Here is a 13,423-nt window from a genome sequence, read left to right as displayed (position 1 = left end):
AGAAAGGGTATTCGAATTTGGAATATGTCATATTTAGCGCTCATTTCACATCGCTGTTAGAAGAGTTAAGGATAACTTTCTAATACCTAAAGAGCTCCCATTAAATACTACTAAGAACTCAAGGCCTTCTATCAGGCTGCTCACTAGAACTTGGTTCACTTGTGATTGTCTTTAGCGATTCACTTCGTTATTGGATTAGTCAACTCTCACACTCTTCAAAACCTCCATAAACTCATTTTTTCAAACAGAAAATAATAGTCACACACTATTTTTTTTCCCTAAACACTTTTGTTTAATCTTATTAGCCTGTTTCCATTTGATTTGATAGAACGTCTAAAAAAATAGTAATTTTATCGTTTTTCTTATCAAATGTGTCCCAAGTCATTAGGCCTAAACATCAAAGTTTCAGCCAATTTTAAAAAGAAAAATCTATTTCTTTCCAAAAAAAAAAAAATCTAAAACAAAGGCTTAAAGTTACGGATTTTTTTTTCTTCACAAACAACAACGCTAATGAATTAAATTATTAGTTAAAAATAATCAATAAAAATCGAATCCGTACCAAAATATATAAATATAATTATTTTTCACCACCCTACCGTCGCAATAAAGCAACATACTTTGCCCAAACTCTTCTCCCCTATGAAAACCCAAAAACCATAATCCGAACAAAGATCCAAAATTTCCCTCCTTCTCAACACCCCAACAAACTGACATGGATCAACAGAACTCCACCACCACTCCAACTCCCTCCGCCTCCCAACCATCCATTGAACCATCCCAAACCGCCCAACCCCAGCCTCCACCTCAGCCTCAGCCACCGTCGTCCTCCTCCTTAACAACCACTCCAACCTCCACCCCAAGCCCCCCTTCCCCAAACCCTAACCCTAAACCCTCAACCCCATTGCCCCCACAACCACTACATCAACCGCAACCGCCCCCCCAGTCCCTTCCACCCCCTTCGCAGCCCAGGCCTCCCTCCACATTGACTCGTCCTCCTTGGCAGCAGCAGTCCCACTTCCACCAGTATCCTTCGCCTTCTTCTTCCGCTTCGTCTGGGCCTCCTCCGCCGCCTTCACCCTCGCAGCCTTCCCCGCCGAGGGGCGGCATTGCCATTGGTGTTTCTGCGCATCACACCGGCCCGTCTACTCCTCAACCCACGCCTTATTCGTCTTCCTATGGGCATCATTTTGGTGGGATGGGCCGTGGCGGCGTCTCTGTGCCCGAACCTGTACCCAATTCCAGTCCTTCCCAGGTGACATTTCAATTCCGTTTAACATTGTATCATTGTAACTTTCCATTAAAGAAAAAGAAGATAATTTTACTGATTATTTGATATTTTGGTATATGTTGGGTGACCAATTTGGGCTACATGTTTGTAATTTTATTGTGTTTCTATTTGGTTTGGAACTTTGATAGATGTTTGTGTGGTTTACGTGCTGGAATATGTAGGTGAGACCATCAATGCAAGGAATGCAGGGAATAGGGATGATGGGTTCACTCGGTTCTAGTTCTCAAATGCGGCCAACTGGGATTCCGGCACACCATCCACAGAGACCAGTTCAATCCTCTCTTAGACCACCATCCACTGCGAGTAATCAGTCCCCATCTTCCCAAGTCAGTATCCAGTTGCCACACACACATTTTACTATTTTGATTTCCATGTGCAATATATAGTTTGTGGACATGTGGGAATGTGGATATATAGTGTAAGCAAAGAAATGACCGGAGTTGTATTGTAGGTTCATTGTTCGTGGTGAGTGTGGACGAGGGACTTTAAAGTTCCATGGAACCTAGGCCAAAATTGTCAGGAATGCTTACAAAAATTAGATAGTGACTTGAATGCAATACATCCGAGGGAACGTTCAAATAACTCATTAAACTATGCCATTTGAAAATCCTTGCATTTGTAGCGTTTTAGTAGCAGCTTTGTAATTCTTGAGTAGTTGGTTGTGCTCTTCTAGTGCAATTTAAACAATTGAGTATAAACTTCAAAGTTCCTTGGGACTTTGAAAGCCCCCTATCCAAAATAGGGCAAGGGATTTGAGTATGATGATTAGCAAATATGTTATGTTATGGTTTGAATTTTGTCTCCAGGAACCTGGCGTCATTTTTCCTTCAGTATTGTGTAAGTTGAGTATGCCCTGGGGTTCCACTTATGTGTCCTGCTTGTTCTTTTGTGGCTCAATGGGACCATGCATTCATTTGCTGTTGACCTTTATCTTTGTTGGTGCATCTTCTCTATACCAATTCTTCTTGTTGTGCATTGTTAAAGATATCTGGTGATTAAGAGTTATTTTCCCCTTCTTTTTCATTTTATTCAAGTATGCTTGCTTATTCCACTTCCTTTATGCAGAATTTCCAAGGGCACAGCGTTTTACGAGTTTCATCAGTTGGATCTGCTAGTTCATCACCAAATGCATCTCAAGGTTTGCAGCCTCATACTCAGCCATGGTTGTCATCTGGGCCACAAGGGAAGCCTCCTATCCCATCCCCTTCATATAGGCAGCAGATGAACTCGCCATCCATGCAGCAAAGATCACATCTTCCGCAGCAACAGCAACAGTCTCATCCCCATCCTACAGCTTCGCAGCTACAGCACCATCCAATGCCTTCAGCTCCCCAGCAGCAGCACCATCCCCTGCCTTCTGCTTCACAGCAGCAGCACCATTCCCTGACTTCTGCTTCACCGCACCAACCCCTGTCTTTAGCTTCACAGCAACAGCCTACATCATCTGCACAACAAGTTCAGCAATCAAGGGTCCCACAAACCACGCCTCGTCAGCAACAGATCACAAGGGTGCAGGGCCCTGTTAATCCCAAGTCTTCCGCTCTTGTAGCTGCACAGCCTAACACAGTCCAATCAGGGGCCCAAAATAAAACTCTTAGTCCAGAAACAGATGAATCTTGTAATAGAATTCTTGGCAAAAGAAGCATCCGTGAGCTAGTCAACCAGGTGAGTCATGTTGGCCTTCTTTCTTCGTACTTTGATATCCGCTCATGCTTGCATTTGTTCAGAAGTTTCATCAGTACTCATTGTTAAAGCTAATTTTAAGAGGCATTCCTTTTGCACTAGAGTGGATGTACATATCATTTGTTAATGGTTCTTAAAGGAACAAGTCTCACCTATTTATATTTGGGAGAGAAAAATTGTCTCTAGCATGTTAATAGGCAGCCCTGATCTCTCTAAATTGCTGTATCCTTTTCTAACATATACTCCTTATTAATAAGAGGGGATTGCCTAACCCAACCGCTTGACAATAATATCTTTTTTGTTTATATTTAAAATTAATATCTTTCTTTTTGCTTCCAGTTACTGAGTTTTCTGCTTTTGGACAGATTGATCCATCTGAGAAGTTGGATCCAGAAGTTGAAGAAATTCTCATGGACATTGCAGATGAATTTGTTGATTCTGTGAGTAATTGAGCTAGTATTTTGTGTTTTTTTTTTTCTTGCACTTAAAGGATATCCCTGATTATTAAGCTTGTATTGCTAAACAAATTTTGTGAAGTTATAACTGCCTTATTTTGTGATTCTGGGCCCTTTTGTGCGCTGCTAATCATTTAATATGATCTGCATATGCTTCTTAATATTATATGATCTGCATATGTTTCACAATTTCTTAATTTGCAAGTGCATATCTGCTCTAGCTGAAATAGGTGCTTGGGTATGAATAATTTGCCTTGATAAGAAAGCATTGTGTGGCCAGCACTAACTTCATAGGAAAAGGCTTTATTTGCTTATTGTTTCATATGGTCTTTGCTTCACCGCTTTCAGTATGTTGTACAATGATTGACTTTTCATTATCCCCAATTATAGCTTTCTATATATATGTATTCTGTTTTGTTCATAATTCTTATTGTGACAATATGTTTTTTCCCATTTGCAGATTACAACATTTAGTTGCTCACTAGCCAAGCATAGAAAATCAACTCAATTAGAAGCAAAAGACATACTTCTACATATTGGTTAGTTATGTGGGAGAAGTGCTAGCTGATATTTCTGTTCACATTATGTACGCCAGTGCTTAACCTTCTGTATTTATTTTTCTTGTACAGAAAAGAATTGGAATATAACTCTGCCTGGGTTCGGTGGTGATGAGATTAAAGGCTTCAAAAAACCAGTAAGCATGGATTGACTGGTTACTAGTACTTTAGCATCGTAAAACTTAAAAACCTATGTTTATGGTGATGCAAAAATAAAAAACCTTTTAATGCTTCATTAATTGTTGATTGCTTTTTGTGATGGTTTTGCAGCTTACAAATGATATCCACAAGGAACGTCTTGCTGTGGTAAGTTTGGCCTGCGTTTTCTTTGCTGTGTTTTGACTTGAACTTGGTGGTTAGAATAATTCATCATGAATGATTATGAAACATGTAAAACTTATCCTTAGGTTTGTCCTATTTGATTTTCTATAATTTTCTCCTTCCCTTCTTTGGCAGATAAAGAAGTCCATAGTAGCAACTGAGACAGCAAATGCTAGGAATCCCACTGGACAAGCCGCTGGAAATGCAAAGGGTGGTCTTATTAAGACACCTGCCAACATCATAAGCTCCCAAAACTCTAAAATGCGTGAAGTTACATAACAACATTAACCGTTACGAGCAGATTTTATACTACAAAGGTACGTCAAACACAATGCTGATATTTGTGTTCAATAAACAGGAGCTTGTCCTGGAGCTAATTGCTGCTGTTATTTGCGTTCAATTATCTTATTACGCTTACTACAAGTATATGCATGTAGACAGTTCAAGATTTCTTTAGAGAAAAGTTGCTCTTAGTTTCGAGTTTATAATGTCTACCCTTTAATCTCGCTCTTTGTAGACTGTAGTTCTTATAACTTCTCTCTTCCATTATTTACCAAAAAGGAAAAAAAGGTTCCTCCTTTCCTGAATTGGGATTTGATAAATACACTCTATTTTATCAAATTTTGTTGGTCTATAATTAGCATCATGAATTAATTTTCGGGTTTTGGTCTTTGAGTTTAACAGAGTTCCATTTGATCAAGTGAGAGGAGCGGTTGTCATGTTCAGTTGTTTCTGTTTATCACCTTTATCTTCTGCCATTGTTAAATACTGCATGTGTGGTTTCAACCGTGCAGTTTTTACATACGATGTGAAGTACTAATTGTTGTGCTTCTATCTATATGTCGACAGGTATCTGACATCGCATACTTGGTGCAGGGGCCAAATTTTGCTCTAAAATTTCTTGATCTGACGGTAGAATGAGGAGAATCCTAGCAGCCGAGGTCTTCCTGGAGGTAAGGAACCAGAAATCTTCCCTGGGGTAACATTGAAAGTACGAAGTTCTACTTCCACAAATTGATTGATCCCCGAACTTTTCGGATCACCATTAAACCAGTTGTGTATATGGAAGAACTCAAATTTGTCACTTGGAGTGCATATTGGCAAGTTCATAGTTTTGTATTCTTCTTGTCATCCATCTTTACCGATATGGTAAAAATTTAGATCGAAATCTCATTCGATTAAAACCAACGAAATTCAAATTCATTTTTAACTTTTTGATCGAGGTTTTCCTCGTGATATATGAAGGCTTAATGTCTGATCTACTGATTCAAAATTACGCTGCCCGTCTACTGTTTTGTTCATAATTCTTAACCGTGACCATACAAACAGGAGGGCACGGGAGGGCAGATAATCTTTGTCCTTTGTTCTTTCCTTGGCATATATTTAATCATTTTTCTGTCATGGTATGTACATTCAACAGTTATATCTTGTATGTACTATGTGCGAATCTAATAAATCTTTGCAACCGTTATATCTTGCATAAAGCGGATTTTTTGACCGCTAAATTATTGGTAAAACAAAATTATGTTGCTTATGTGGGAAGAAAAGTGGCTTTTCCATGTGTTCCGATATGCTTTTGTCTTGGCATCAAAAGGATATGGTGAATTCTGTTAATTGGTTGGGGCACCACTGTATTGTCTTGCACATGTGGATTTCTTTGTCCCATGTTGAATGCCATTGCCACGTGCTCGAGAGATTTTTCAGTGTACTGAAAATATGATTTGGAATACCAACTGTCATAATGCAAATAGTTGAATACTTGAAAACCAAAATTTAAGGCTGAATTTGGGGTATGCTTACTTGATTGAAATGAAATAAATTATCGAACGGAATGATACTTGGTTGTTGAAGTTTGGAATAAACTACTTATTTCTTGGTGACCTTCGGTTACTCAGGCATGAGATAAACTGATTTTTATTAGAGGCCCACTCAATTTTTTTTTTTTTATTCATTATGTGTTTAGTAGATGCAAGAGATGTCAAGAAAATAGATGATAATTCATACCATGCGTGCTCATAAATATGTTCTTAGCTTTTAGGTGGGTCTCTGTTTTTTTTTTCTTTTTTTTTTTTTGGTGAGTACATTGATATTTTTATTATTAAGGGGAGGGAAGATCAGCTAAGCCATACTATGGGCAACTTAATTTCGCATTGAATTAAGTGAAGAAGAATATCATCAGACCATAATACTGAGTGACTTTAGGCGGGTCTCTTAAATTTGAAGAAAAGTGAGCTACAACCTTTTAGGGCTTGTTTAACAATGGCTAAAGATGTTTTTGCAATGTGTTAAGTTTAGTCAAATTAGTTAGAGTAATATGCTTCTTTCTATGCATTAAAGTTCGATCAAGCATCTCTGTATTTCAAAAAAAAAAAAAAAAAAACCACTTGAATTTGTAATAAGTATTTTATTGTGCTTTTAACAAAAACGCTTTCAGCAAAAAAAAGATTTGATATTCTTTCTCAAAGTTATAGGATATTTAATTTTTAAGTATTTTATTGTGCTCTTAACGAAAACGCTTTCAGCAAATAAATATTTCATATTTTTTTTTAAAGTTTTAGGATATTTAACTTTTATCTTAAAGATAGGGTATTTAATTGTAAAAGTGGAGTCATCTTTTGTATAATGGTGGTGCGACTGGAGTCATGATCCAAATTCCAATGCTTGTAATAGTGGTGTCATCACATTATTCAATTGGTTTTAATACAGCTAGGTAGAACTGGGATTTATTTAAAATATACTTTGACAGTGAGCTGATGTTCTAATTACTTTAATAACACGTTGGATATTTAATTAATGAATAATGCTTGACGGCTGAAAGAAGTGCATCAAATCTTATTGAAAATCAGTGGAAAATTGACATGAGTGATGTTGGTTAAAGTTTTCAATTATTTAATTATTTGGCCATATGTCTATTTTTAATTGGACATCTGTTCAATAAGACTTAATGCTCTTCTTTCAACGATCAAACACTATCCCTAATTAATAGCTTAGCCTAACCACCACTTGCAATTATTGTTGCAATATTTAATAACCAAGAAGGATAAGAATAATTAAATTTTCACTATAAAATGACCAAAACCCTACGGTTGTGTTGTGTGGGAATCTCAAATAATACAGTTGAGGGGGATGGCAATAATGAAATCCTTGTATTGATCTTCGGATTTAGAAATTGACGAAGATCGCATGTTAGCTTAATATGTCGTATTTTATTTTATTGGCATCATAAAAATCATTATAAATAACGGAAAACTCCGTAAAAACTAAAAAATTTGTAACTCAAAATGGTTAAGATTATTTACTATGAGTAAATTTGTTACAAATATAAGTTACGTCACTTAGCTTGTAAACTTTTACCTTGATCATTTTAAATTCTTGATTGGATTAAATTTGATGATAATTAGATCATGTTTCAATTTTTTTTCTTTATGAAAAACGATTATCAGTTATGTCATATGAGAATTTGATAACAAAAAATAACACCTAAAACGTATGTGATCTACTCAAATTATAACATGTGAAAAATACAGCACATAACAAAGTGTTACATAACCATATACAAATTTATAACTGTGGTAATTAAAAATAGTTTCCACTCGAATCCCTAAATTCGACATCCCCTCCTCGCTTTTCAAAAATCGAAAAGAAGTCGGAACCCATCATTTTTCATCGGTACTCACGAGGGAGTATCCAACATACTAACTATCTTATGTGGTACAATCAAATAACGACACGTGCCTTTTTGTACACACAAACACCAAACTAAAACCAAACATTCACCAGTCTTGTATCCAACCGTTATTCATCTCCCTCACCAACCTTCGCCAGACTGTCCTCTTTGTCGTCGTCGTTGCCAGCCGGTACCCCCACCCCTTCCACCACCTCCCCTCCCATGCATCTCCCATCTCTCTCTCTCTCTCTCTCTCTCTCTCTCTCATCGTTGTCCGCAATTTTGAATAAACAGCTCCAAAATTCAAATCATGTGATCTTTTACAAGTTCTAATCTCGCATATTTCCAAAACCATGTGTTATTATATAAATAGGGAAAAGATTAATTTTTTAGCTCTCCCTTCACTTGTAATATAACATATGACATCTCGTGTTTCAGGCGCTGTTCTAAAAATCTCCGCCTAGGTGCTAGGCGGCTAGCCACCTCCCTGATTAATGACTAGACGTTTGAAAATTAAGAAATGAAGTCTAGACCGCCTAGGCACCCGCCTAGCCCGCCTAGACTGCATAGACACCGACTAGGTTGCGACTTATTTAGACAGAAATAGATAGCTTTCATTTTGCATTTTACTTGTTTTTCAATAAATTGTAAAGACTTGTTGAATACTTAAATGAACACACATTATATGCTTGTTCTCTATGTTTTCATTATGTCCAATACTTCATAATATATATATATATATCATTCTATTTTGTAGTTTATGATGAAATCATATATATTTTAAGTATAAACAGACACTTATTTACACGAAATATAATCAATTTACTTAAATTCTCCTAATCCGTCTAGCCGCTAGGCTTTAGCCTGTCGCCTGACTAGCGTCTAATGTTTTTTAGAACTTTGGTTTTAGACACGTTGAAAAATCTCTGTACATCAAAAAGTCAGTATCTTGAATCCGGACAGGTTAGGACCCAAGTATTATGCTTTTGTAATTCCATTTCGGCATTTCCGTCCCCTCGTGGATATTCCCTTGAGCTGGGGATTTTCAGCAAACAAAGTTACAAAGTGACTGGACAAGATCGAGATCCACTTGAAACGTGCCACCTGTCGATCATGATTGATCCCAAACGCACACGTCTCCTCCTCATCTTCCGGCACCTAAAACCTATATAAACTCGCCGAGATGCCTCTTGAGGCACCATCGCTCTCGTCGTCCCTCCCAATCCGACGAAACCCCAATTCCGATTATTATATATATATATATATGTGTGTATGTATATGTGTATGCATACTATAATATAGTATATCTCTCGCATATACATACACATTATATAAATACATACTCGCCGTCGTTTCCTCTGGGATTGTTCTTATCGTTCTGAGAGAGATCGGAGAAGGCGTTTGTTCATGGAGAGCGCGATGACGAATTCTAAAGGCGTGGCGGTCGATGGTGAAAGAGACTGCGTTCGGGCTAATCATCTGAAGCGCGAGAAGCTCATTATTGATACCGACCCTGGAATTGGTCAGTTTTCTGTTTCAATTTGCTTGATTTTTTTTTTCCCAAGTGTTATGCATTAGTGTTCCTATTGCCTGTTTGGTTGCTAGAAAATTTGAATTTTGAGGGTTCCTTTTGCTCTGTTTGGTTGCTGTGAAAATTTGCGATTAGTAACCAGGCTGGAATTTTAAATTTTCAACTTTGTGATCGTTCCTTTTGATCTGTTTGGTTGCTGAGAGAGTAAATTTTGAATTTTGGGATGGTTCCTATTGCTCTGTTTGGTGACTGAGAAAATGTGGGAACAGTAACTAGGATGAATTTTTAATTTTGAGTTTCGTGATGGTTTGGAATGTGGAAAGTGGGGAACTTGTTTGAGCTAAGCTAAAATTGGGGAAAAAGGTTAGGCTCAATTGTCTTACTTTTAGGCTTAGCTTGCGTTTTTTTGTTCATTGAATTGACCGCATTTTGATGATTTCTATTCTGAATATTTGATTGGTTTTATGCCAAATGGTGATGGAGTTAGCGTGAGGATCTTTAGTTATTGAATTAATTATGTATCCGAAATGTGATCGTCTTGTGGAGTGTTTCTTTGTCCATGCCTGACTTTTTATTTGGTGATTTTGACTTTTTCATAACCATTTTTTGGATAATAATAGTTTGGAACTGGGAGTTGAGGAAGCATGAAAGAAAAGCTTAGTTATGTTGAGAGTTGTCCCACATCGGAAACGGAAGCTTTACCTTAATAGTTCACATATTCTTGGGCCTCTTCCTCCTATTGCCGATTGGATGCTCACATTCTAATGAGTTTTATTGACTTATTCATGGTTAATCAGTGAATTATGGAAAAGGAAAGAATTGGGATCATATATTATGAACTGCTTGTTTTTTGGATTGTCCCTCTTTCCTTTTTTATCACAATGTATAGAGTAGTAAAGTTAAAGTCTGTGGGAGAATATGCCCTTGAGGGTTTAGAAACTTTATAATGCTTGCATAGAAATGGGAATTGAATGACATCTACTTAGTAGTTAAATGTAATGGAAAATCGTTTGTTATGGAATCCAAAACAACATTTATCGACTTTTCTTTCTCCAACATGTTTTCATGTGTAACACTTTTCTTTATTGCTAATCAGCAGATGATACCATGGCCATCTTAATGGCATTTCAATCACCGGAGTTAGAAATCTTAGGCTTCACAACAATATTTGGTAATGTCACCACGGAAGACGCCACTCGCAATGCCTTGCTTCTGGTACGTCCTCATGTCTTTTGAATTTCATCTTCTTGTAATGAATTCGGGTCTGTCTATCAATTCCATTTTTTTATTTTCTTTTGAGTGTGTTCATGATCAATTACTGTTCTTAATCTGCAAAAGGATAGTGTGAGATCGCAGGGCATCCAGGTTTGCCAGTGGCAGAGGGAAGTCCTGAGCCTCTAAAGGTAATAATTTGATATGTATTCCTTTAGCTGGCCTAGAAGGCTAGAATTGAGGTTAGCCTTCGGGCATTCCTTGGGCATTACACCTTTATATTTGTTCATTGGCTATTTTTTTGTCCCTTGTTTCATTTGATAGTTGATAGTTTAATAATGTTCACACCCTACCCTATGCCCCCTTCTTTAGTTTCTAATAAGTAACCTTATTTAGTTTATCGTAACCATGTTTCCTTGTGGAAGTAGGGTGGAAGCCCACGTGTGGCAGACTTTATACATGGTTCTGATGGGATGGGGAACTTGCATCTACCTCCTCCAAAAACAAAGAAAATTGAGAAGAATGCTGCTGAGTTTTTAGTTGATACGATCTCTGAGTATCCTGGTGAAGTATCTATACTGGCCCTGGGTCCCTTGACAAACTTAGCATTGGTAAGTTGAAGAGTCCTTTTTACTTCTTCATTTTGGTGTTGACCTGAGCTTCTGAGATTTGATATCTTTCCTTATTATGACAATGCTTCTTTGCTCAGGCAATCAAAAGGGATTCTTCATTCGCGAAAAAGGTGAAAAGGGTGGTCGTACTTGGCGGTTCCTTCTTTGCTTTGGGAAATGTAAATCCTGCTGCTGAAGCAAATGTAAGTGCCACCGTGCATGCAACAAGTAAAAATAACACTTCACCAAATTATTTCATGCTTTATTTAGAAGTAACTTTTTCCTGAAAAAAATTGTGGGGATTGGTTTTCATCCCTCTTAGGCTATTAGCTTATTCTCCCTCATATACTTGCATAACTGCCATTAACTGTTGAGAACTATTCACATTTACTTGTCAGTTTTGTCTCAATAATGTGTACATGAAGAAACCAATGTCTGGCTTGCAGATTTATGGAGATCCAGAAGCGGCAGATGTTGTGTTTACGTCTGGGGCTAACATTACTGTTGTTGGAATAAATATTACAACCCAAGTGAAATTTACAGGTGCAACTTCCAGTTTACAGTTTGCTTAACTTTCCGGACACATTCTCATGAGCTATTCCACTGGAATTTTGATATCCTAACTGACTTGAATATCGTATTGTGGTTTCAGATGATGACCTCCTTCAACTGCGGCAATCTAAAGGAAAGCATACTCAATTCATATGTGACTCGTGCAAATTCTACAGAGACTGGCATGTGAAATCTGATGGTGTTTATGGTAAACTTAAGCGATAGCCTTACACTTACCTGTTCAAAATCTGTTAAAAGCCCTTCTATTTTGGTTTGACGTTCTACGTAAATGATTCTCTGCCGTATGTTTCAGGGATTTTCCTTCATGACCCTGTCAGTTTTGTAGCACTAGTCCGTCCTGATCTCTTCACGTACAAGAAGGGCGTTGTGAGGGTTGAGACTCAGGGTATCTGCGTCGGGCATACACTGATGGATCAAGGACTGAAAAAGTATGTGCAGATTAGCGTGCTCCAATGAATTCTTTTTTACGCAAATGCTTCTCTACGAGTCTAATGAGTATACTATATTACAGGTGGAATACAGGCAATCCATGGACAGGTTATTCCCCTGTTGAAGTTGCTTGGACGGTGAATGTGGATGCAGTCCTGGATTACATACGAAATCTGTTGATGAAATCGTGAAAGCGCACTACATATTACTGAGAAGGATAATTGCTGCTGCCCCTAGTTTCCATTGACAATACCTTCCTTCATGGCCTTTCCCTTCTCAGAGATGCCCCAAGTCCGAGGCGTGAAGAGAGAGCGAGCCTTCCATGAAACCTTGTGTTTATTTGAAATTGTAAAACATTTTCTGAATGATGTCCGGTTACACCTCTAATGAAGTTACCAACAAGGAATAGGACATTCCTTTCGAATTTCTGTGCAAAATTGTCGCGTTTAATTTTCCGTCTCAAATTTTTACATGTCTAATTACTCGGTATGACGTTAAAGAAATTAATTTGTGTTTCGTCCCAAGAAAACCTGCATAAAAATGACACTTGAGCAGTAGAGCAGTGATCCACAAGAAATCTATTTGAACTCAATTCTTGTAACTGTGACTGCCCAAGTTCCCGGTTTGGAGGTCTCTATCCATCCCTCCAACCAGTTTCTTTAAATAATCTGCCTGCTCAGTCTCTAGTGGTTAGGTGATGCCTATTTTTTTATTTATTTTTTAGAATTTTGCGTCCGTTAGCCAAATTACATGTCAGTGCGGTCACACACATAAAACTAAAACCCTATAATTTTATGTACAAGGATGACGGATGCTGCTCTAGTTCTTTAGACAACCAGAAACCGCCATATATGACAACCCCACTCAAAAATCTCTCAAACGTAAGAGGTATTATCAAGTTTTTGTAAATAGGTAAACATATGGTATTTATTTAGACGCAACATGCAAATCCTTCGTCTTATTTGGTGTTTGATACCTTTCTACAATCGTCATCTAGCTAATTATATTCAATATGTCAAAACAGGGCGGCAGAACACAATATTATAATTTTCCTAGTATTTTTTTGACTTAATTTATTAGCCACCACACTCAGCCA

General features: G+C 37.6%; 2 protein-coding genes across 4 annotated transcripts; both read left to right on the top strand.

The window, feature by feature from the left end:
• The first annotated feature begins 369 nt into the window (after positions 1–369).
• Positions 370–5,566, top strand: LOC103956400 (transcription initiation factor TFIID subunit 12). Of its 2 annotated transcripts, none has more exons than XM_009368374.3 (9): positions 370–1,252; positions 1,450–1,614; positions 2,354–2,953; positions 3,337–3,411; positions 3,887–3,965; positions 4,056–4,120; positions 4,254–4,289; positions 4,440–4,621; positions 5,181–5,566. In XM_009368374.3, the coding sequence occupies exons 1-8, from the start codon at positions 713–715 to the stop codon at positions 4,581–4,583; spliced, it is 1,704 nt and encodes a 567-aa protein (XP_009366649.2). In that variant the 5' UTR covers positions 370–712; the 3' UTR covers positions 4,584–4,621; positions 5,181–5,566. The 2 variants fall into 2 exon arrangements, with proteins under 2 accessions (XP_009366649.2, XP_009366648.2); XM_009368373.3 differs by having other exon boundaries at positions 371–1,252; positions 5,154–5,566.
• A 3,608-nt stretch (positions 5,567–9,174) lies between these two features.
• On the top strand, positions 9,175–12,755 carry LOC103956399 (uridine nucleosidase 1). Of its 2 annotated transcripts, none has more exons than XM_009368372.3 (9): positions 9,175–9,493; positions 10,602–10,717; positions 10,846–10,905; positions 11,143–11,325; positions 11,424–11,528; positions 11,772–11,868; positions 11,978–12,085; positions 12,191–12,326; positions 12,410–12,755. In XM_009368372.3, exons 1-9 carry the CDS (start codon positions 9,379–9,381, stop codon positions 12,516–12,518), a joined length of 1,029 nt encoding a protein of 342 aa, XP_009366647.2. In that variant the 5' UTR covers positions 9,175–9,378; the 3' UTR covers positions 12,519–12,755. The 2 variants fall into 2 exon arrangements, with proteins under 2 accessions (XP_009366647.2, XP_009366646.2); XM_009368371.3 differs by having other exon boundaries at positions 10,599–10,717.
• Positions 12,756–13,423: the final 668 nt, after the last annotated feature.

The sequence above is a fragment of a genome, unplaced genomic scaffold (assembly GCF_019419815.1).
Source record: "Pyrus x bretschneideri cultivar Hongxiangsu unplaced genomic scaffold, Pyrus_bretschneideri_v1 Contig9, whole genome shotgun sequence".
Classification (NCBI taxonomy): domain Eukaryota; kingdom Viridiplantae; phylum Streptophyta; class Magnoliopsida; order Rosales; family Rosaceae; genus Pyrus; species Pyrus x bretschneideri.
Note: the sequence above shows the minus strand (reverse complement) of the source record. Positions and strands in the feature narration are given on the sequence as shown.